Consider the following 23080-nt stretch of genomic DNA (forward strand, 5'->3'; position numbering starts at 1 on the left):
TCAGGAAACCAGGCCAAGCATGGCTCGAGGGAGTCCTTGGTATTGTAACTCTACACCTGGCTATCTAAAGAGAGTGTTATATTTCTCAAGTCATTGTCAAAAATCCCAGTATTCACTTGTGTTTCTAAACAAATCTATCTATATATCTATAAAAGTGAACGTGTGGGTGTGTGTGTGTCTGTGTACATTTCCCTACACAATAACTCTACAGACTCGAAATTTGATATACAGGGTACTGAGATTTGGGAAAATCGATGCGATCGGTTTTTGGCCAAAAATTTGGCAATTAAGGAATCAACGTTCAACGATTTGATCTTTGAGAACTCTACCAAACTCCTTCGACAATTTTGGATCTACGCACTTGAAATTTTAGATATAGGTTCCTTGGACATGGATCTAACTTAATAACTTGATTTGAGTCCAAAACAATAAATTTTAAGGGGTCATAATAGGCGTCAAAGTTAAAAAAAAATTGACCTCTGCGGTCTCTTACAAATTACTCAGACAATTTCTGGTCTAAATATTTGAAATTTTACATAAGAGATAGGGCAAGCTTTTTCATCAGTTTGGGTCGAAAATTTTTAGTTACCAATATATAAATGTATGTATGTATGTCTGTTTGCATGTCTGCCTTAAACTTTCGATAGAAGCGACGGATTTTACCAAGATCAGTATCGTTTTAAAGTTCGACCTTTCATACGACAAATAATCGAAAAATTGGCTAAAAAGATTAATATCTTCCCCTTCAACTAGGCACTTTTCTACAGGGGGGGGGGGTCACTTTTTTCGCCGATATTTTTGAAAGTTATCCTCTCCTTTAGATTGTTTAGCCTTAATTTAAAAAAAATGTTGCTTCTGGTTTGGCGGTGGTCGTAACAGCATAAACGTTAGGTTTTACCCCGTTCTTTTCCTCCTTTGCGGTACGGGTTCGAGCTTGCCTTCCTACTACCACTTTTTTTTTTTGCTCCACATACACATCCAAACACCCGGGCAACGCCGGGCTAAAATGCTAGACTATTATAAAATTTGTGATATTCCGTTAAAATCAAAGAAATAACTGGCATAACAGACAGAATTCATAGTTCTATTTGGAGAAGATTTTCATTTTCCAGGTTTGCAATGACAGAATTAAATAAACAGCAATAACAAGTTTATGCATAAGTGAAACAAAACAAAACATGCATAAAATTTAGAAAGCATAAGCCAAGCCAGAAAAAAAAAAAAAAAAAAAATTATATGTAAGATCCCTTCCCGTAGAACCACTGAAAACACCAATTCTCAACAAGCATGCAACATCAGAATGTCTCCCACTACCATCATTTATCATTAAAGGAAAGGAGAGGGGTGAGAGTTTAACAAAAATGGTGCCATAAAAACAGATTCTTCCTTTACTCATAAATTTAAAATAAGTTTCTTTAGACTTGATATATATTTTTTTTTTAAAATAATTATACCACTATGTTGTCCTGATTATTATAGGCCTACAAGATGACAACGCTGGCGATGAGGTATTCAAGACTCACATTTCTATAAGTATTCAGTTGACATCACAACTTAAAAAAACACCTGTCCAATGGATAACTAAACATAAAAATCCATGCAACAGTTCTATGATTATGATTTATTTTCTTTTGAATTGGTTTATCTGTACTTGTAGAGGGTAACACCCTAGAAAGAAAATGACAGTTCTTCACATGTGTCCAACAAGTCTTGTAAATGATGTTTATGACAATGATTTCATGTGAACTGAGGAAATATTTTAACTTGTCATGAAGCCGTTTGATAATTTCAAAATGGTTCAATGGATTGACAAATGTTGGTTAATAGCCAATCCTTGGAGGTGTGAAATCTGTAATTTACCATGTGCATTGAACCATTATTCGCAGTCAACTGATGGTTGGAGATGGAAATGTTCAAAAGATGGATTTTATCATTTAATATGAATAAAAACAACAAAAAAAAACCTCTTTATCAAAGCAAACTCTCCTTATGAACAATTATCTGTATAATTTATATGTGGAGTAAGGATTTCTTTTAGTGTTTATATAAAACTTGAACTCTGCGGCCATTTTCTTTCTAGGTTGCTGTGTCTACATATTTTTTTTTTATTTGCTTTATCATTAGAAGTGAGATTGAAAATAGTCTAATATTTAATGTTTCTTATATTATTTCAGTGAATATTAATGCAAAATGTGTTTCATGGCTATTTGAGAACTTGTAATAAAATGAAAATTTTCATAACCAAAAACATAGTCACTCAAAATAGAAAAGCATAACAGATAAAATATTGTTTAATACATCTTAAAACACTTTCTCATTCAATGCATACAATTAGGTTTACAAAAGAATAAAACATTCAGTATGTTATTTAATAAAGCCAACCAATAACTTAACTTAGCAGATACTGCAAGAAGATCACCCATGTAAATCTTGATCATGCGCAATAGAATTTTAATAATCGGACAAAAATCATTGTCATTTATGAAGAGAATTTTTTTTTTTTTTTTTTACTGTAAATTGTTTTAAATCCCACTGAAAATTAGCACATCCATTGAGACCAAAATAAATGAAACAACTCATCAGGAAGCAAACAGAGAGAGCTTCTTGAGGAAACCAATGATATTTATGAATTTACAATAAATTTTTTTTGCAAGTTCTTTATATAAAAAAAAAAAAAAAAAATCAAAATAGAATATTTTAAATTTCCTACAATAGAAAATAGGTTTAAAAAAGCTTAGATTGATTATAATTAAGGAAAGGAAATCCACACAATACAAAAACTGCTCTATAAACTAAAAACTTAAGATTAAGCTTTTAGCATTTTTATACAACACACACAATGGAATTATTTACCGCTTGTTTGTTATTCTCACAAATTTTTAAACAATGTAACTTCTCACTTTCTTAGGTGATTCTTGTTGAACTCTGAGAATCTTTATGTTGATAGAATTTGGAATGGAAGCCTTTAAATTTTGGTGAAAGGAAGGTGTGTATATTATTTTGGTCACCTTCTGCATTTATGGTTGGCATATTTGATATGAAAACCATTGCAACGTCAGAAGTATTCCACGTTTAACCTACTAAACGAGGTTGTACAGGAGTATGTTGCGGTTGAACAGTTTCAAAAGACTAGAAAATGTATTTTAATATTTTTGAAAGTTACAAGGAACAAGAATAAAAACCCATTATTCATCGTTTCCATTTATCACAAAATATTCAATAAAGATCATTAAAAGAAACGGACAATTTTACCATATAAATAAAAAAGTGGACATCATAACATACAAAGTACAAATGAGCAAATGTAGATATTGAATATTCCAATCAGAAAATATTCCTTTAGTTATTGTTCAGAATTCTAATTAAAAAATATCTGTACGGTGGCCAGGTCATGAAACAAAAGTGTCATATTGCAAAAATCACATGAATTGATGAAATAGCTACTGGCCCTGATGGCATCCCAATTATAGTGTTAAAAAAGTTTCAACCAGATCTTGCTCCCATACTTACGAAACTATTTAAGCGCTGCCTTAAGGAGAAGTGCTTTCCGACTCCCTGAAAGACCTCATCAGTTTGCCCTGTATTTAAGAATTCAGGTGATAAGTCATCTCCCTCTCAGTACAGACCAATAAGCCTCCTGTGTGTTATGAGTAAGTTGCTGGAATCCATATTAAATAGAGAAATAGTCAACCACCTCAGCAGGAATAACCTTCTTAGTGACACACAATATAGTTTCCGCTCTGCAAGATCTACCGCAGATGTGCTGACGGTTATATCTCACAGGATTAGTGAATCTCTTGACAAAGGCTTCCTTTCTAGGGCAATTGCTCTTGACATATCAAAGGCCTTCGACAAGGTATGGCATAAGGGTCTACTTCACAAGATTTCCAGCTACGGTATAACTGGAAATGTTTTCTCAATCATTAAATCATTTCTCTCCGATAGGCTCATAAGAGTAGTGGTAGATGGACAAAAATCGGAGGCCTGCAATATAAATGCTGGAGTCCCTCAGGGATCAATCCTGGGCCCAACTCTCTTCCTGATCTACATCAATGACCTCCCTAAACACATACTTAAATCATTCGTTGACATCTATGCTGATGACACGACCATCTACGGCAACACATCAAAGGCTGTAAATGACAAAGTTCTCTGATTCTCTCTCCTCTGATCTCGAGCGCATCCAAAACCAAACTCCTATCCTTACATCATCAACGCTCTGATCCCCATCTGGCATCAATTGTGATGGATGGCTCTCGTCTGGGTGAGGCCCCGTGTTTTGACAAGCTTCTGGGTTTGACCTTTACTCCTGATCTGAAATGGAACACGTACATCAAGTCTGTTGCCAAGGTCGCTGGAAAGATGGTGGGATCCTTCTACCGCTCCAGAAGATATCTCACTACTGATGCAATTCTCTATCTATATAAAAGTCAAGTACGTCCAAGGATGGAATACTGCTGCCATATCTGGGCAGGAGCTGCTAAAAACAGCCTATCATGCCTTGACAGAGTACAAAATAGACTGTGGCTTAGTGGGGGATGCCCTTTTCTCTACCCTGCAACCTCTCTCCCACAGAAGAGATGTTGCGAGCCTATTCTTGTTTTATCGTTATTTCCATCGCAGGTGCTCGTCTGAACTCCAATCTCTGGGCCCCCTCGCCAATCTTTCACGAAAAACACCTGTCTAGCTGAATCCACTGTCAAAAATTTCCCCCACTCTGTATCTGTGCCTAAATCAAAACGCGGATTCCATGAACAAAGCTTCTTTCTTAGAACTGCACGCCTGTGGAACTCTGTTCCATCTGCCTGCTTCCCACCGGACTACAACTTGGATGTGTTCAAGTCCAACATTAACAAATTCCTAATGAACCACCCCCTTAAGTAAACACTTCATCAAATCTCCACACTAACGTAATGTACTTGCAATAACCCTTATCCCTGAGTGGCTTCCGGGACTTGATAAGTGGTGATCACTGTAAAAAAAAAAAATAAATAAAATAATAGCTTGTTTCTTTATATAAAAATTATTTGTTTTATACCCTTTATTAATGGCAAGAGACACCATCCTCATCACTTCATATTTATTTTCTTAGTTTAAAGAAAAAAAAAAGATACTGACACACCAGTTTTCATTAGATCACCAATGTTGAGCCAGTGGCAAATGGCTTATAGTTTGAGAATACTAAATGTATTATGCATCTAGCCAGGCCAAGATATACACGTGGCTGGAGGATTACATGGTGATTTGATATTCCTTAGAAATATCCTCCTTCCATGAAAGCTAGGTGCCTGCCTAATTAGGCATTATGGATTTTTTTTTTTTTTTTTTTTTTTTTACATATATTCAATACCGATAAAAAATGCTTTTATTGCTTTTTTTGTAAAATTTTAATGTTTACGGCCATAATATTTCATTTCCATTGAAATTATGATGCTTCATCTTCAAATTATCCAATAAAACATACAATTCATTGAAATATTTGTGAATCTGTTAGTTTACATTTTGTTTATAGAGCAGTTTTTGGTGAGTTAGAAAGAACATTTCTGAGAGGGAAGTCGATAACGATGGATTAGTGCATCTCCTCAGATGAAAAAAGTACAAGCATTGGATATTAAGAATACGGGAGCATGGCGATATTAAGAATATTACTATTTGAGACATGATCTACAGGGATAATGTTAGGAGTTGAGCAGTGAGATGTTTGTTTACATTACATTTGAACTTCTGCATGTCAGTACAGTCAGGGAACCCGGAAGGACTTCCAAATCTTGCAGTTTTTGAAAAACAATAAGAGTAGGAGGCTTTCCAGCATACAGAGATCTCTACAGTGAAGGGGTGGGATTTTGCTGCTTGTTGAGTTACTTGGGTAACTAAGTGCTTGAAGCTTATCTTTTTGTTATTGATCTTATTTGATCATCTAAAAATAAAAATGTTTGTGGATGGGGGTGAACAAATGTTTCATAAAAAAAAAACCCTCCAAGATTACAAAAAACAAAACAACAAAATATTAAGTTTTAAATTCAGTAGCTTACTTTTAGAGGCATTCCTTACATATCTAGGAGATCCCTTCCCCTCCCACTAGTTTGTCCTTAGTTGAAGTTTTTTTTTTTTTCATTTCTAATACACTACTTTATCAATCTTGGTGTGTATATATTATAAGAATCGGTCCATGTTCAGAATTCAGATCTGTTTGGGTGGATCAGTTTTATGATTAACAAACTCTGCAATTGGTGAATTATTTTGTACTTCTAAACAGAAACCAATGAGATATTTTCTGTTAAAAGTGAACAGCCAATCAGATTAAGCTCATAAACAAAATAATCGAATCAATCAAGTTGAACTTAAGTCGAGAGAAATACAAAGTTGACATGAAAACAAACATGACTTGACAGGTGTCATTATAATAATGGGGGTGAGAGGGGACGCAAGTATAACTGCGGAAATCATAAAAAGCGAATGATGAAATGTTAACTGATCTGATAATTCAATTGAAAATGCTTGGATTTTTTTTTTCAGAGTTTACAATAATCATGCACTGAAATTGCAAATGCATCATCAAATCTGTGGGAGATTAGACAAGTGCAACATGTGGTGCACTTTGCTCTGCATCAGAATTCACACAATTAGCAATAAACTAACCCCTTTCTCAGAGAGAAGGTAGAGGATGAATCACCAAGAACTGAACAGGTTATGCCTCAATTAAAAGTTAAAATTTAAATGCTCAGATTGAATGGACACATTTTAAATGTATCCAAACACCTCCAGAAGTGCTGACCATTAGTTGGTCAGTCTTGTTTAAAATTGAAATAACTAAACATGCAGATTAAGACGTCTTATGAATACTTTTTCTCATTTATGATCATTTCTTGTTCAGAATTCCCCCATATTAAAAAATCTGTATGATGTATGTATCCATGACAAATGAAAATATATTCAAAATATCATGTAAATTAATCAAGTAGTTTTTTTTTTAAATAAAAACAAATTTTATGCATAACCATGGAGTGACCGTCTTGTACGCTGTTTTGAAAACGGCTTCAAGAAAAGAAAAAAAAGAGGAAATAATTAAAAAAAATTAAAATTGCAAGATTTTTTGTTTTAATGCCTACGAATTCTCATTAATAGTTTAAAAATGATTTTATTTATAAAAAAAATAAACTACTTGATCAGTTTACATGATTTTTGGAATATATTTTTTATTTCATCATTGGGTACATACATCATTACAGATTTAATTTTTTTTTTTTTTTTTAAATATAGGGTGAATTCTGGACAAGAACCTAGTAAATTCTTTAAACCAATGCAGATGTACCTTTTTCATCCAAGGAAAAATTTCATGGGAGATTTTAGAAGGTAGAAATGGTTGTAAATAGGAGAGGAGGATGAAGTGATTACAAGATGATAAAAATGCAACTGAAGCGGCAACAGCAGTCAAAGGGAAATAATTCCCAACATCGTCGTGGCATACCTTTATAAGGACTATGATGTTCACTGCTGTATAGGCGGTGATTAAGAGGGAAACTAAGATCATAAATGCCCCTGCGCCAACATTATACCCCAAAATGATAAGGGCATTGATCCAACCACTAGAAAAAGAAAGCCATAAGTTTTTTTATTAAGTATATCAAATATCAAAAAAATCAGGAATTTTGATGGATATATATGGATGGTAGAAGGAAGAAAATTCAGTTGTCATTAGATGGGTGATATGGGAGGAGCGGATAGATAGACATATATACATAACACTTGAAAAAAAAAATACAAATGAAACAAAAAGACATTAAATTCTGAGAAATAGAAAACTTTGTAAATGATATTAAAAAAACAAAACATGCAACGGGTTATTTTAGTGAGATCAGTGGTTATGACATTATGAAAGAAATGTGGAAAAAAAAAAAAAAAAAAAAAAATGGCGGTTACAAGATTAATAACAATATTTTACTGTGGTTATAGACAAAGTTAAAAAAAAAAAAAAAAAAAAAAAGCTTAGAAAATCAATGGAAAAAAAAAAAATGAATTCATGTTATGTTTCGCAAATTGATTGGAATTGGATGAAAAAGAAATAACGTTTTTAGCAAAAAAGTTATGCAAGTTGAACTCCATAAACCGTAACCAAATAAATTTGCCTTTCAACATTTTAATTCAATTTCATAAAACATATCCGATCGTCAGAAATGTATTAATATACTTATGGCCTTTATACATTTGCAAAAAAAATATAATTAAAAAAATCTAAAGTACCCAATATTTTTTGTTTACAAATGTAAATGCATTATCACTATGCCTCATCCCAGAAACTCTGCATGACGTGATATTTAAAATTATGACTTCTTTTCCAATTTAATCAGATTGATTAAATCAAATATTAAATACAAACGTTCATCGTTTTACATGTGAAATATTATGAACATTTTTAATATTTTATTCAAGACTTACAAATTTATTTCTATGTCTACATTTATAAATCGTTTCTTTTTCATTTATAAACTTTAAAAAATATCTTATGTGAGTGCATAAAGAAAATGGTGTGTATCTTTTTTTTCATGCACCCTCCCTTCTGCCCAATCAAATGCAAACTCAAAACACTTTACCATGAAGATTGTTTAGAACAAATCAAAACACTAATTTAAATGCAACAAAAATGTTTTTGTAATTATATATATATTATATAAATAAAAGCGAAAATATGTGCGTGCATTTTTTTCTGTATATCAACCAAAGGCTTTTTTCAGGGTGTTTCTCGGGTTGGTCGCTCATTTTTATAACTTTATATGCTACCTAGATTATAATATGTACGATTTATTTATCTTTTATTTGGGCGACTTTTAAACGCTATTTTTTACTCTCCGCGTGTTTATTTGGCTTTGTCATATATAAGCGAAACTGAACCATAGCAAAATTAGTCTCCCTTGCATTCATGCTCGGGACATCCAAAAAGCAACAAAGTTTGATCAATGCGGCCAAAATTTCTCATATCAGACAATTGCTAATCATTACGACACTTCCCTTTAAATGGGAAGCTGGTTTTCTCAGACATCTTGGGGGAAGCAAACAGCATACACAGAAACTGGCTTGGAGCCAAAGTTAAGTGCGTTTCATTCCCTATGGCGTGATGGTTGACCTCATTTAATTCACACCCCTGTCACATATCTTTTTAATTGTTTGACTTTTTAATAGTTTCATTTCACACATTTTCAGTTCTTTGCCAACATAGCGTGGCAGTAAGTCATCAGCCTGTTAACCTCAACGGTTCGGGTTCGAGCTCACCTACCTACCAATATTTTTTTTTTTTTACACCTCCAAACACTCGGGCAACGCCGGGTACCTCCGCTAATTTAAAAAAAAAAAAAAAAAAAGTTTGATACTTTAGAACAAAGTTTTTCTTTTGTAAAAAAATTTTTTTTAAAATATTTTTTTTAAATTGCATGTTTAAATGTTATATGTAATATTAATAAATAATTTCAAAAGATTAATTTTTCTTTTTAAATAGCAATATATGTTCAGAAGATAGGTAACTAATATTTACATACATAATTATATTAATGCATAACCAGTTTTCTTCAGTCAAATATTGCATTCTTTACAATATGAGTGAGACTAATTTTAAGGAAAACGATTTCCATTTAAATTTTTTTAATTTTATTTGGGAAAAAGGGGGGGGGAGAATTACTACCCGTCACCCTTGCTTATTAACTGACTCAGAACAATTATTTACATAAAATATAAAAATTTACATTTAATACAAATTAGGCACAAGGCCATCAAAAATGTGGAGAATTGGTCATTACTCATTTTTGGTCAATGATAAAAATGTCTATCCTACTCTTAACTAGAATCATTGCGGTCACCACAATACCACATTTACTGTAGAAGTCATTGTATCCAAGATATCACAAAATTTAGGGAAAATTTTATAGATAGATTTCATTGGAATAAAAAAACGGGGAGTGGAAAGATACATTTTGATTTTATCCGGCAGATAAAATTTTGATTACAATAAAATTCTGTTTATGTTATATTCTTTTTTGGAACAATTCAGCTTTAAAAAGGGCAGCAATACAAGATATTTCTTAATTACTTTTTTACATTTCATCTTTGGTGATCGGACAATCTCTTTTTTTTTTTAAATGATCATGAAATGTGATAAAGTACACAAAGATACAAGTATATTTTTATACAGACAATAATAGAGGTAGAGTTGACCTCAGGTCACCAGTTTATAGTTCTTAATTCATTATACATATTGAAGGATGTCCATTTATATTTTATACGAATGGGTTATGTGAATGTGGCCTAGAAAAAGGATCAAGAGATGTTCACTAAAAACACAAACTGTCTATGACCATCGGTAAAACAATGCATTAAACTTGTGTTTGTTAAAAAGGCAGGCAATGATAGCATTACAAAATAAAAGCACAACAACAACACTGTTGCCATGGATACATCTGCACAGGCATAAATAGCAGCATCAGCAGCCACAAGTAGTGGCAAGAGGAGGGGGAGGGTAGATTTCATCATCTTCAACTGTACCTTGACAAGTAGTGCAAAAGTAATAACAGAAACTAGAGCAAAAAATATTCCAATAAATATCATGATGAGTCCAACTGCCATATTTGTTGAGACAGTTCCAATGCCTCCGATGATGCCACTGGAAATACAAACAAGAATCAATCAAGGTTCTTTCTGTGAAAGAAAAAGAAATTTAGGGAGTTGAAGAGGATGGGGGGGGGGTTAGAAAGATCACAGACTCCCCAAAACCAAGATAGAAACTATTACCCCATCCATCTGTTTAGATATGTTCTTAAAACAATTTTGCTTATATCAGCAACTTTCACATGGATTAAAAAAAAAGATTATATTATACTAAAGCGAATCAACATTTGTTTCCCAAATGTCTTTTACCATGTCTTTAATGATGCATTCTCTATTATTATAGAAAAGTTACTTTGTGTGTGTGTTCCTTCCTCATAGGTTGTGAAACGGCTGAGCCGATCTTTTACAAATTTCACAGAAAGCTAATTTATGTCTGGCAGTGTTCTTAGATATGTTTTGTACAGAAATTTATCCGATAAGTACTGAAAAAAAATCCGATCTTAAAAATAACTTTTCTCTCTTATAGATAAAGAATTTTTAAAGGGGAATATTTTATTTATGCTGTCAAGGGAAATGATAAAAATTCTAGCAAACCATTTCTTTAAAAAACAGATTACAATGCAGAGATACAGCTTAGTTGTAGAGCATTCGACTACAGATCGAATGATCCTCTGTTCAAGCCTAGGTGTACTTCACCATTTTTTTAAAATCTTTTTCTTTTAATGAGTTTAATTTACGATAAAAGACGTATAATTTAAAATCGCCGCAAATCATTTCTTTGTTTGCCTATTTTAAAACTAAACATTAATCAGAAGTGACTTTTCCAGGGCATTCAATGTCAAGCCCAAATATCAGCTGACGTGATATTGTAAACAGACGAATTTGATGAACGACATTAAAATTTTTTTTGCGGATTAGTCCACCTGGCAAATTATTTCTTGTAATATATAATAATCAACAGAGGATTGATTCTATAATACATACACAATCTGCATAAACTAAAATATCATGTTTAAGTGTATTGTCTGGGCAACACTGGATAGCCAGCTAGTTATGTTAAAAAATTTATTTTGATCGTTCTAATTAGCCAGGTTTTGTAATTAACAAGTCTGCCATCTCTCACTGATATATTCACGTATTTAGTTTGCGCCATCGCATTGTGTCCAATCACTAAGATTTCGTAATCTCTCCAAGCATTTAGAGAAAGACTGACTCTTTACCGAATTATTTCTTAATACATAAATTAGATAGCAAAATAATAAGTCTATATTATCTTTCAGGATAATGTGCAAGTCAAGAGACTATTACTTTTTATTAGTAAAGAATTCCTTAGTTTATGAATTTTTTTATGAAATCAAAATGGAACAGATAAGGCCGTGTGTGTGTGTGTGTGTATATATATATAATTTGAGGTTGCTATTTTCCAAAGGTCGGTTAACCAGTGAAATATAACGAGGTTCATACGAGAGTGCTCAGTACAAAAGTAGAGCAAGTTACATTTGTCTTTACATAAGCAGTAGTTTGTTGCTACACAGTCATGAGCATGTTTCGGTCTACCAGTATTTACCAACTAGAGACCTCATCAGGCAACAACCCTTATTTTTGAAAACGGATGAATTCTGTTTTCGAAAATAAGGGTTGTTGCCTGATGAGGTCTCTAGTTGGTAAATACTAGTAGACCGAAACATGCTCATGACTGTGTAGCAACAAACTACTGCTTATGTAAGGACAAATATATATATATATATATATATATATATATATATATACACACACAGCCTTATCTGTTCCATTTTGATTTCATAAAAAATTCATAAACTAATATATATATATATATATATATATATATATATATACACACGCGCGCATGTGTGTTATCCACAGAACAGACAGTTTCATTATATCACAACTCTTCAGTGTGGCTAGATCAGGACCCATCCCAAGCCAGGGATTGAACCAATACTTATCTAGTCAATAGCTCAAACCACTAAGCCATAAAATAAGTGCTGCTAGTAAATGATATCTACAATGTTTTTATACAAATATTGACCACCACTCTCATAATGCTTTATTTACAAAGAGCTTTGCATTACACTAAAGTAGCAGCAGGTGATATTAATGACGTCAACCCAAGAAATGCAGGCATGTATATGTGCGCATATATATATATATATATATATATGTTGTAAGCTCGTTCATGTATGGAAATGGACTTATTTATAAATAATAAAAAACTGTTGATTTCTTAAACTATATATTTGTTAAATAAAACTATGTTCTTCCTTTTTTTGTTTAATGTTCAACTTCTACAAATGATGGATTTTATCAAGTATTTTTAAATGTTAAGTGAATAAAAATAAAGTTTTTTTTTTATCATTCTTCATTTCAGTTACATTATAACATATATAATGAACGACTTTTTAAGACTAATTTTTCATCTAAAAACAAGCAGATCATTCATTCAACAAGAGGTTCTTGAAACATTAACGTTTTACCTGGTCTTGTCTTTTAAAAAAGATGATGTCTAATGAGCCCTCCCTCCGCTTTATAAGTTAAAAGAAAATTTAAACATGTTCATAATGCAAGTGTATTTAAGGTACAGCCATCTACAATCACAAGCTCAAAATGACTTGCATTTTTATTGTTACTTGAGATTTTAGCCTGCCATCAAACTTTGAAAAGTGAATATAATGCTGCATCTACTACCTATGTTATCTAACTTAACACATTAATGCTTGGTTTAGTAAAAAAAAAAAATTTAATGTAATCTTTGAAACAATTATAATCTCAGCAAAACAATTAGAGTTATGATTAACAGTGATAATATAGGTTTAATCATATCAGTTGAAAGCAAAGTTAAGAAATTCTTGAATCAAAGCGAATTATAAAAATGGTCATTCAATCCCAAGAGATTAACTTTTGAACATATAAACGATTCACTATTATTTAAGATGGAATTTTAGAATAATTCATTTCATTTATCGACAATTTACTGCAATTTCATAGCAACATTCATTAGAAGTGTTTTTTTTATTTCTAAATATATTTATAAAATTCAGTTTGAGTCATTAATGGAACTTGTTTCCACAAAATACTGATTTCATTATTTACTCATCTTAACTCTATTTTAAGATTTTACTTACAATTTTCATAAATTTCAAATATTTTAATGACCTGATTTATTCAACATTTTAAAGACGTCCCCTGAAGAAGAATGAAGTGCCTAAAAAATTGTTTCTAATCTTAATATTTAAAACCAAGAAGTGTGACCATTTTCATCATCGTAAAATTCCTATTGATAACTGAACTTAAAATAAACATCTTTCGATAACTTTAGCTGTGTAATCCTTATTTTTCACACAATTTACTGTAATGTGTTAAATTATTCATGGCAGCTGATCACTTGCATGTATAAAAAATAAAAAGATTGCGAGTGTGTCTTATTGTGAACACCTAGGACGGGTACTGCAACTAGTGTAAAATGGTAAGACTGCCACAAACTTCCAATGGTTGAAATTATTGCTCCTGGTCAACAATCAAATTATTTGCTAATCTTTAAAATAAAACATTTTATTAAGGAATTGAATTATGTTCTTAACAAGATATTTTTACAGAGGGTTAATTTGACTTAAAAAAAAGTTATGATCATTTTTTATATTTTAGTGTTTGTCTATAATAACAGTTCAAGCGATTTGTAGCGAGACAGAAAGAAAAAGTCATCATGCCCAGAATAGTTAAATTGTGCTGCTGAATTGGAGATTGGCAAATGAATATTTTGTGATCAAAATAAAATCAGTGGCGAGACAACATTAATTTCAGTAATCATTGTTTTGTTGTTAGGGATTCAAATCAAAAGGTATTAAAAAAAGATAAACAACAAGAAGCAGAGTTAGAATTACAGCCAAAATAGCGTTTGAGGATAATTACGAGGTGAGGGAGGGGGTGCAATACAATCAGTACATGGAAACTTTATGAAGAGAGGGGGAAAAAAAAGACAGCATTTATCCTGGAATAAAGAAAGTTTCAAGCAAGAACACAAGAATTCATTTTAAGGATTTGATATTATTTTAGAAATACCAATTCCATTAGAGTAAGGGATTAGTTGGAACTAATTCCAACCTATATATTTTTTTAAATAAAGCCTCCCACATTTGGAGAATCTCTAGTAATCAATAAAGAAGTGCAACTTGTCTCTTTTACAAATAAAATATTGCAAAGATGGCTTAATTTATAGAGTGGAGATTGGAAGAAAAACTATCACTGAAATTCATATGTATATTTAAAATTCTAGGAGAAAAATCAAAATGAAGATAAAATACTGAACCTCAATTATTCTAGTTGTTGCCGCATTCAGTATTCTTAGTCATTTAGTTTTTAAAAGCCCCCCCCCATATATATATATATATATATATATATATATATATATACACACACACACTAGCAGGGACACCCAACGTTACCAAGAATTAAATGAATGATGATCAATGAAGATTTCATACTCCCATATTTTTATTACTGAAATCGGTGAAATTGACCATTTTTCAATCAAACCAGATTGTCTGTTATAGTTGAAGGACCTATTGCATTACACCATGATGAAAACTTCACATGCCACAATACATTGTAGTCTACATTACACTGTAGAGAATTTTATAAAATTATTTTCATATATAATGGCTTAAATTAAAATTTAAAATGCAAAAGTCAAGTATCATGTTTCAATTGTGCTCTACACAAACATTCATTTTGAATGCACCTGTCATATTAAAGAACCAACTATTGATTTTATATGCCTGGCCTTTCGGCTTGTGCTGTAATAAAACTTAAATGTACTTGTGACATTAGGCTGTGTAAGATGTTAACTTTGGTCAGAATCATCTGTTCCTTTATCCAGATTTTTTTGATTATCAATACTTATCGAAGACATTCCGATACAAAACCTAAGAACACTGCTAGATACGTAAAGTACATTTGCGTGAAATTTCATAAAAATCGACTCAGCCATTGCAGAGTCTTTAGGGAATGAAAGCACACAAAGTTCCTTTCATAGATAGGTGAGGGTGTGTACATAGTTACAGGTATCCAAGCGTAACAACTAATGAATATGACTAGATTATTGACAGTGCTCAATAAAAAGAGCAAGATATTTTTTGTAAACAAATTACATTATGCCATGACTATAACAGAACATTTTGGTCAATTGGGTGATATATTTCTGGCTGCATTGGAAGCTAGACCTTAAACCTGACTAGGTTATTTTGACAGAAATGATAGCTCTGCTATTGTCATGATAATGTAATTTATTTACTGAAACTAAAAATGTATATTAATTCAAAATTTAATGGTTTAAAAGACCAGACAAGTGCAAGATTCTTTTTAAATCTTAAAAATATGTCGTTAAATGAAATTGTGTATATATATATATATATATATATATATATATATAAAACTAACTTGCATAAATAACCACAAGAGATCAACAAGAATTTGAACTCGACATTAAATTTCATAGTCACAGATGGTATCCAATAATGCACCCTTTCAGAGAATGTAACATTAAAATAGCAATATGGTTTGAAGCCATTTTTTTTTTTTACATGGGATGGGGCAGTTAAAGCTTATGTTCTTGTCTTGATTGTTATATTTCACATTCAAAACATGCAAAGATGTACACAAAAAAAAAAAAAAAAAAAAAAAAAAACTTGTAGAAAAAAATGTATGAATTAGTGCTTTCTTACAATCCCACAGCACCACGTTTTTTGTTTTAACATCCTAATTTTTGAAATGATTACTCAGTCATAAATCTTGAGAAGCTCCACATTTTGATAAAATTTTAAAATTTATTTATTATAATTAGCCATCTTATTCTGGAATATTTTTACTTCATTTTTGTTACAGTTTTCTAAACTATTTTTTCTTTTAGCAAATTTAATTTTATTAAAAAAAAACAAAAAAAAAACTTTAAAAAATATAAAGGAGCTGACAGTGATTGTTATGAACAAAATTATAAGAGGATATTAGAGACAATAACTTGGGTCATAGAAGTCATCACACCATTTTATTAAAATATAAAGGATTTAACTTGCAATTCATATTAAAAATATTAATTAAAAAATTACAAATATCAGTACATCAACAAAAAAAATGTCAGTTATTAAATTTAGTCTATTTTTTTTCATGAGTAATGGTGTTAATATATTTCTTCAGGGGAAGAATTCTTTCTCTCTCTGAATATCAACAAGATGAAATATGGATCAGGATTAAATATTTGATAAAACGGATTTAAAAAAGATTTTCTTTTTAGACCAAATTCAAATCAGCTCCATTTAACTGCAGAGAACGATTAAATATTGAATTTAGTATTTTATATTAGATATAGTAACATTAAAAGTTTCTGCCACATTTTTGTGTCTGAATTAAAGGACAGCCACACAAAATGTTGTCATTATTTGACATTTTCCATGCTTTGAACATTTTTTGCTACTTCTTCGAAGAAGATGCAGGATGTTTACTTTGAAAATTAACTTTTCACCACTTTCTCAAATTATAAAATATTAAAATTTATTACAAGTCAATATTTTTTCATTCATTTTATTTTCTAAAGTTACGTATTTTCTGAATAAGAAATTCCTAAAAAGCACATAAAAGTTCAAAGCACTTAAATATCTAATATTCAGTTTAAACAGTAAATATCTTTAATATCATGTAAACAAAAGGTTATCAAAATACACCAAGATTCCAAGAATCTATGACTATTGAATGATTAAAAAAATAAAAATAAAATGGAAATTGGATAAATAAAATAAATAAAATGGAAATTGGATAAATAAAATAAATAAAATGGAAATTGGATAAATAAAATAAATAAAATGGAAATTGGATAAATAAAATAAATAAAATGGAAATTGGATAAATAAAATAAATAAAATGGAAATTGGATAAATAAAATAAATAAAATGGAAATTGGATAAATAAAATAAATAAAATGGAAATTGGATAAATAAAATAAATAAAATGGAAATTGGATAAATAAAATAAATAAAATGGAAATTGGATAAATAAAATAAATAAAATGGAAATTGGATAAATAAAATAAATAAAAGCCTAGAAGGTAAAAATAAAAAAATGTTTAGTTTTTTTCCTCCTTTAAATTTGCTCATCCCTCAAAAAGAAAAGTCAATGTTAAAAATGTTTGATATCATACAATAAATATGCATACAAGAAATCATTGGTTAAATTAAAAAAAATTTCCACAATATGTCTTTATCAATCAGGAAAGAGAAAAATATCAGAAGATATTAAAAAATGTAACAAAATCAATGTTGGATTATGAATTTATAAAAAACAATTTGTTGGTAAAAGATTCAGTAAAAAACAAAACTTTATTACTACCATTAAAGAAAACTAATTTAAGATTTAAAACATTTTATAACTGATATATAATTCCATAGATCTAATAGTAAAAGTGACAGCATTGAAAAGGAAAAAAAAACAAAAAACTTATCTAATAAAGTAGATCAGGTCTTGTCCAGAATTCCCCCATATTAAAAAACAATACAGAAAAATCTTTGATGTACATACTCATTACAGAATGAAAATCTTATATCACAAAAATCACATGAATTGATCAAGTAATTATATTTTTAAAATAAGAAAATCAAATTTTATGAGTAAAGTGGAGTGACTGTCCTACCCATTATTTTGAAAAACCTCAAGAAACAAAGGGAGATAACTCAAATTATAAATTTGCAAGATTTGTTGTAATGCCTCCATTATTCGCTTAAAAAGCATTATCTTTAAAAAGATAAAACTACTTGATCAATGTATGCGACTTCTTGAATATATTTTCATTTTGTAACATGCATGTACATCAAATTTTTTTTTTTTTTATTATATAGGAGGAATTCTGAAGAACCGGCAGATTTACTATAGAAAACTTGCATATAAAAATTTCAAGTGAACAAATAAATAGAAAATGTAAATCAAATAAAAGTTAAACAAGCAGATTTACTTCCTCCACTCTTTCCATAAAGAATCTCAATTATAATAAACACATGATAATCCGGTATTGAATAATCAATTCTTCTCCCACTTTTTTTCTTCAAAGGAAGTATTATGTAAATAGAAATGTGACTAATGTGTTTAATATGAATTTCTTAAATGGCCAACTCTTACTTGAATGTCTTGTAATCATTCTCACAACTTCTCACAGTCAATGTTCAAAATAAAGTAGTTATTCTGCCAGCAGTTCATAATGCACAACGTGCAAAATGTTATAACATTAAATTTAAAAAAAAAAAAAAAAGGGTGCTTATTTAGAATTATATCAAAAAAAGCAAAACAGAAAAATCTTTACAATATTTGTCATAAAACAAAGATGTCATATTCCAAAAATCATGCAATTTGATTAAGTATTTTTTTTTTAATTAAGAAAATCAAATTTTATGATATTTAATTAAATTTAATTATTTTGAATAAAATATCCGACTGAATGGTTGCCTTTAAATTTTAATACATTCTAAAACAATATGGTAGCTCCCGTTCTCAGTCTTGCTTCCTTATAGAATTTGATTTTCTTAGTTTAAAGAAAAAACTAATTCATCAATTGACATGATTTTTAGAATATGACATCTTCGTTCCATGACAAGTACATAAAGATTATTCCGTATTTTTGTTCTTTTAATCAAGTGTAATTCTAAATTAGTACCAAAAAATTATGCAAAAAAGAGAATCAAGTATGAAGATTCTTTTATTTTTTATGTTAAGAAAACTGAGACCCATTCATGCAAGCATCCATGCCTTAAAATAAATTTAAAAACAAAAAAAGTCAATTAATTCTCTGATGAGAAAATCTTGAAAAAGACATTAAAATTATATTTTTTAATTTTTCAAAATTTTTTTGCATTATTTGTTTGTAGAATTAAATTTTAATCAAATCAGTGTTGTTGCCATTGGATTATCATGTTTGGTTTAACATGTGTTTTACATGCAGGCATGTGTTGGACTGCTTAAGAAAACATTGCTTTTATTTTGGGTTCGTCATTAACTTAATTATTGATGATTTGTTTAAATCCTGATCATAACTCTATTCTTAGTTTGAATTATTGAGTGTAAATGAAAACTCAACAAAATTCAAATTAAAAAACAATGAATTATTTAAATAAGTAAAAAATTTGTTGAATTTAACTTATTAAAAAAATTATTGAACTATGAATAATCTGTTCAATTAGATTGCAGATTCATTAAGTTAATTCACATTATTGAATGCCAAAAAATTTAATTTTTACACTTTCAAGTTTGTTACGGTTCTTTTAACGTATTAGTTTATGTAATTAAATTGGATTAAACTTAAATACTCTTGTTCACTCCTGAACAATGCATATTGCCACTTGGACATATGGGTCTACTATTTGGGACCATATTTAGAGGGAACTACAGAAGGAGAGGAGCGAGAGGTTTGTTCATATATTTAAAGTTGTGTACATTAGTACAGCCAGGAAAGCAGAGAAGGACTTCTAAAGTTTAGCAATTTGAGGAAAGAAGTTATTAAAATAGAAGACTTTCTGGCATTAAAAATTATTGAACTACGCATAATCTGTTCAATTAGATCGCATATTTGTTAATTTGATACACATTAACTGCCAAAAAGTTAATTCAGAGAGTTTCTGTATGAAGAGATGCTTTCAAATCCGTTAATTTATGGCTTATATTTACATATCATTAACTACCAACTGCATCGTTCAGGGTCATCAAGTGATATTTTTTTGCAGTTTTGATACAGATTTGTTTTTACGCTCATCAGACTAACATTTTCTGATATATGAAGGAATGTGAATCTGAATGATAAATAACTACACTTCATGGTTTCATTTCAAAGCTTTCGTACATTAGATGTCATTAAATATTATTCTTGGCCATTTCATCTAAAAGACTTTGTTCAATTGTTGCAGATAAACGTTTTGCTCAATTCTAACATGCATGAACATCAAAAATTGAAGTTTTTGATAGCAAAAAAGGCATCAGCTGTTAGACAAGTGGAAAGTAACATTAAATAAAAAAATATCCTTTAATGTTTCTGAAATTTTTCAAAAATGTGTTTTGTCTTTAATTTTAATTGTAATGAAGTTTTTGAATTTCGATTTTTGCGTATTATTAATTTAATGAAAGAAATTAAAATGTTAACGATAAATTTGATACAAAGAGGGATAAATAAAGGCCAGGTTGAAGATGGGTTACTTTGAAAATAAAACTGTCCAACACATTTCAAACAGACGTTAAACCAAGCATGATCAATTGATTAGTTTTCATTAACTAATCAATGCATTTATGACTTTATGGGCACCTCAGTAAAAATATTGCAAAAAGTACAAAAAATGGTTTCAATTTTGTTTCTATTTTTCTATTCTCTAGCACATTTGAACAATCAGTTCAGATACTTAAACAAAATCTCATCTTAAAGTTCCTAATATTTTCCGTATTTATGTTAGTGTTCAGTACTTGTCCAGAATTTTCCCTCTATTAAAAGATGAAAATAAAGAAAATTTGTATCATGTATATATCCATGATGAAACAAAAATATATTCCAAAAATCACAACAAATAGGTTTATTTTTAAATAAAATCATGAATATCGGAGGAGTGATTAGTGATTTTCTCACCCACCATTTTCAAAAAAAAAGTAAAAGGGAGATAATTCATACAAGATTTATTGTATGTTGTAATTTCCATTAATGATTTTCTTCATAAAAAAACTACTTGATCAATTTACGTGATTTTTGGAATATAATTTTTCTTTGGTCACAGATACATGCATCATAAATTTTGTTCTTTATTTTCCTTATTTTAACTCAAGAAAAAAAAAAATTCAAGTATTCTTTATACCATAAAAGATATAGAGCAATAGTTTCAAAACTATTTAAAACATTCATAATCATAACAAGCATTTTTAATAATTTTTTTTAAATATTGTGCAATCATAGTAAAACAGAAAATATTGGAACATGCAAGGTCAGAAGCATACTTACACTGTGAAGCCTGTCACTCCCAAACACATAATTACACAAGTGCAGAATTGGAAGAAAAAAACGAAGAAAAATACAAAGAAATTGAATGAACTGTCACTCCTGCAAAAAAAAAAAAAAAAAAAAAAAAAAATGAAATTCATCTTTAAAAAAATTTGTAATAGTTTTAAAATAAATTATTTTTTATTCAATTAACATAATTTTTTGAAAATGCATAAATTTATAATTCATCATATTTACCATTAAAAAACATAAAATTATATTGACATTATATTCACAAGTTCCATAAAAGGTTAAGGATGATAATTTCAGAAAAGACTAACAAAATGATAAAGTGAGAAGTATCTTACCTGAAAGCTTTATAGAGAGGTCGGTACCAACAGATAAACGAACAAGGAGTGAATAGAAAAAACCAAACTAATGAAAGTCCAAAAGTTGAACCTCCACTACTTGGGGAAGCAACCAGGTAGGCAAGACTGCCTAGGATATTTAGGAACAATACAAATACATAAACTGAAAAAGAACGAAAAGTTTTGTTAATGGAAATTATATTGGAATGAAATAAGAACAAAGCAATTGAATAATTATCAGAAAAAGATCAAATTTTTAGTTTACTGATAAAAAATATTTACAGTTCAATCATAATTTCCTATATATCAATATATATATATTTTTAACTCTTTGGATTATTAATAAATTATCAGATAAGTAATTTTCAGTACAAGTTTGATGCTTACGCTACATTATTAAACCAACTTTAGGTTGGCCTTGTTTTTTTATATCTCCTTTCAAATAATTTAACAGTAAAATTGCACTAAAACTTTCGGTTCTTAGTTATAATCGTGAAATTCAAAAATTTAAATATTGAATTGCAAGTAAAACCAATGGTATCTACTGAATTGTCGTGTCGCACAACTGAACATATTGGAAAATTACGAAAAACGATCAGAAAATTATTAATGAAAATAGTTTTCAAAGACTATTAACAGAAAAGAAACTTGAGTGAATTGTAACGAAAAGGAGGTCATTATTTTCTGAAACTCAAAATCTTAGGCCAATTTAGCAAAACTCAATTTTCGCTAACCGTCTTCAAAAACTTTTCATTAATAATTAATTTTTTACCTTATCATTTTTCATAATTTTTGGATATGTTCATTACTGTGACAATTTTTGGAATATATATTTTCGTTTTATTTTTCTAATTTCATATGGGGAATTCTGGACAGGAACACACAATATATTGTGTGCATATTCCCTACCTCCTTATCCAAGTAAGACAATTTTTGTACTTACACATCCATAAGTAATATGCAAATTTGACGGTTTTTTGGAATTCAAGTGGGATGTCAACGCTAAAATCTTGATAGAAACATGGACCAATTGGAAACCATTTGGGAAGAGGAGGCCAATTGTTCTGTCTGGCGGCTGTTACAAAAAAAATAAATAAAAAATAAAATATTGGAAACA

General features: G+C 29.8%; 1 protein-coding gene across 10 annotated transcripts in view; it reads right to left on the reverse strand.

The window, feature by feature from the left end:
• The window catches only part of LOC145286319 (secretory carrier-associated membrane protein 1-like), a 129873-nt gene that overhangs the window by 8894 nt on the left and 97899 nt on the right, over window positions 1-23080 (reverse strand). For 6 of the 10 annotated variants that reach the window (XM_080135236.1, XM_080135233.1, XM_080135241.1 and 3 more), the window contains 4 exons: window positions 22907-23038; window positions 21964-22126; window positions 21617-21715; window positions 10531-10648 (listed from right to left, as the gene is read on the reverse strand). In XM_080135236.1, the coding sequence (XP_079991362.1) occupies window positions 10531-10648; window positions 21617-21715; window positions 21964-22126; window positions 22907-23038 (512 nt within the window). Of the gene's footprint in view, window positions 1-7468; window positions 7587-10530; window positions 10649-21616; window positions 21716-21963; window positions 22127-22906; window positions 23039-23080 lie in introns of all 10 variants that reach the window. The other 4 variants (XM_080135237.1, XM_080135234.1, XM_080135242.1 and 1 more) reach the window with 1 other exon arrangement.

This window comes from Euprymna scolopes, chromosome 10, assembly GCF_053919585.1.
Source record: "Euprymna scolopes isolate OS-2025 chromosome 10, ASM5391958v1, whole genome shotgun sequence".
NCBI lineage: Eukaryota > Metazoa > Mollusca > Cephalopoda > Sepiida > Sepiolidae > Euprymna > Euprymna scolopes.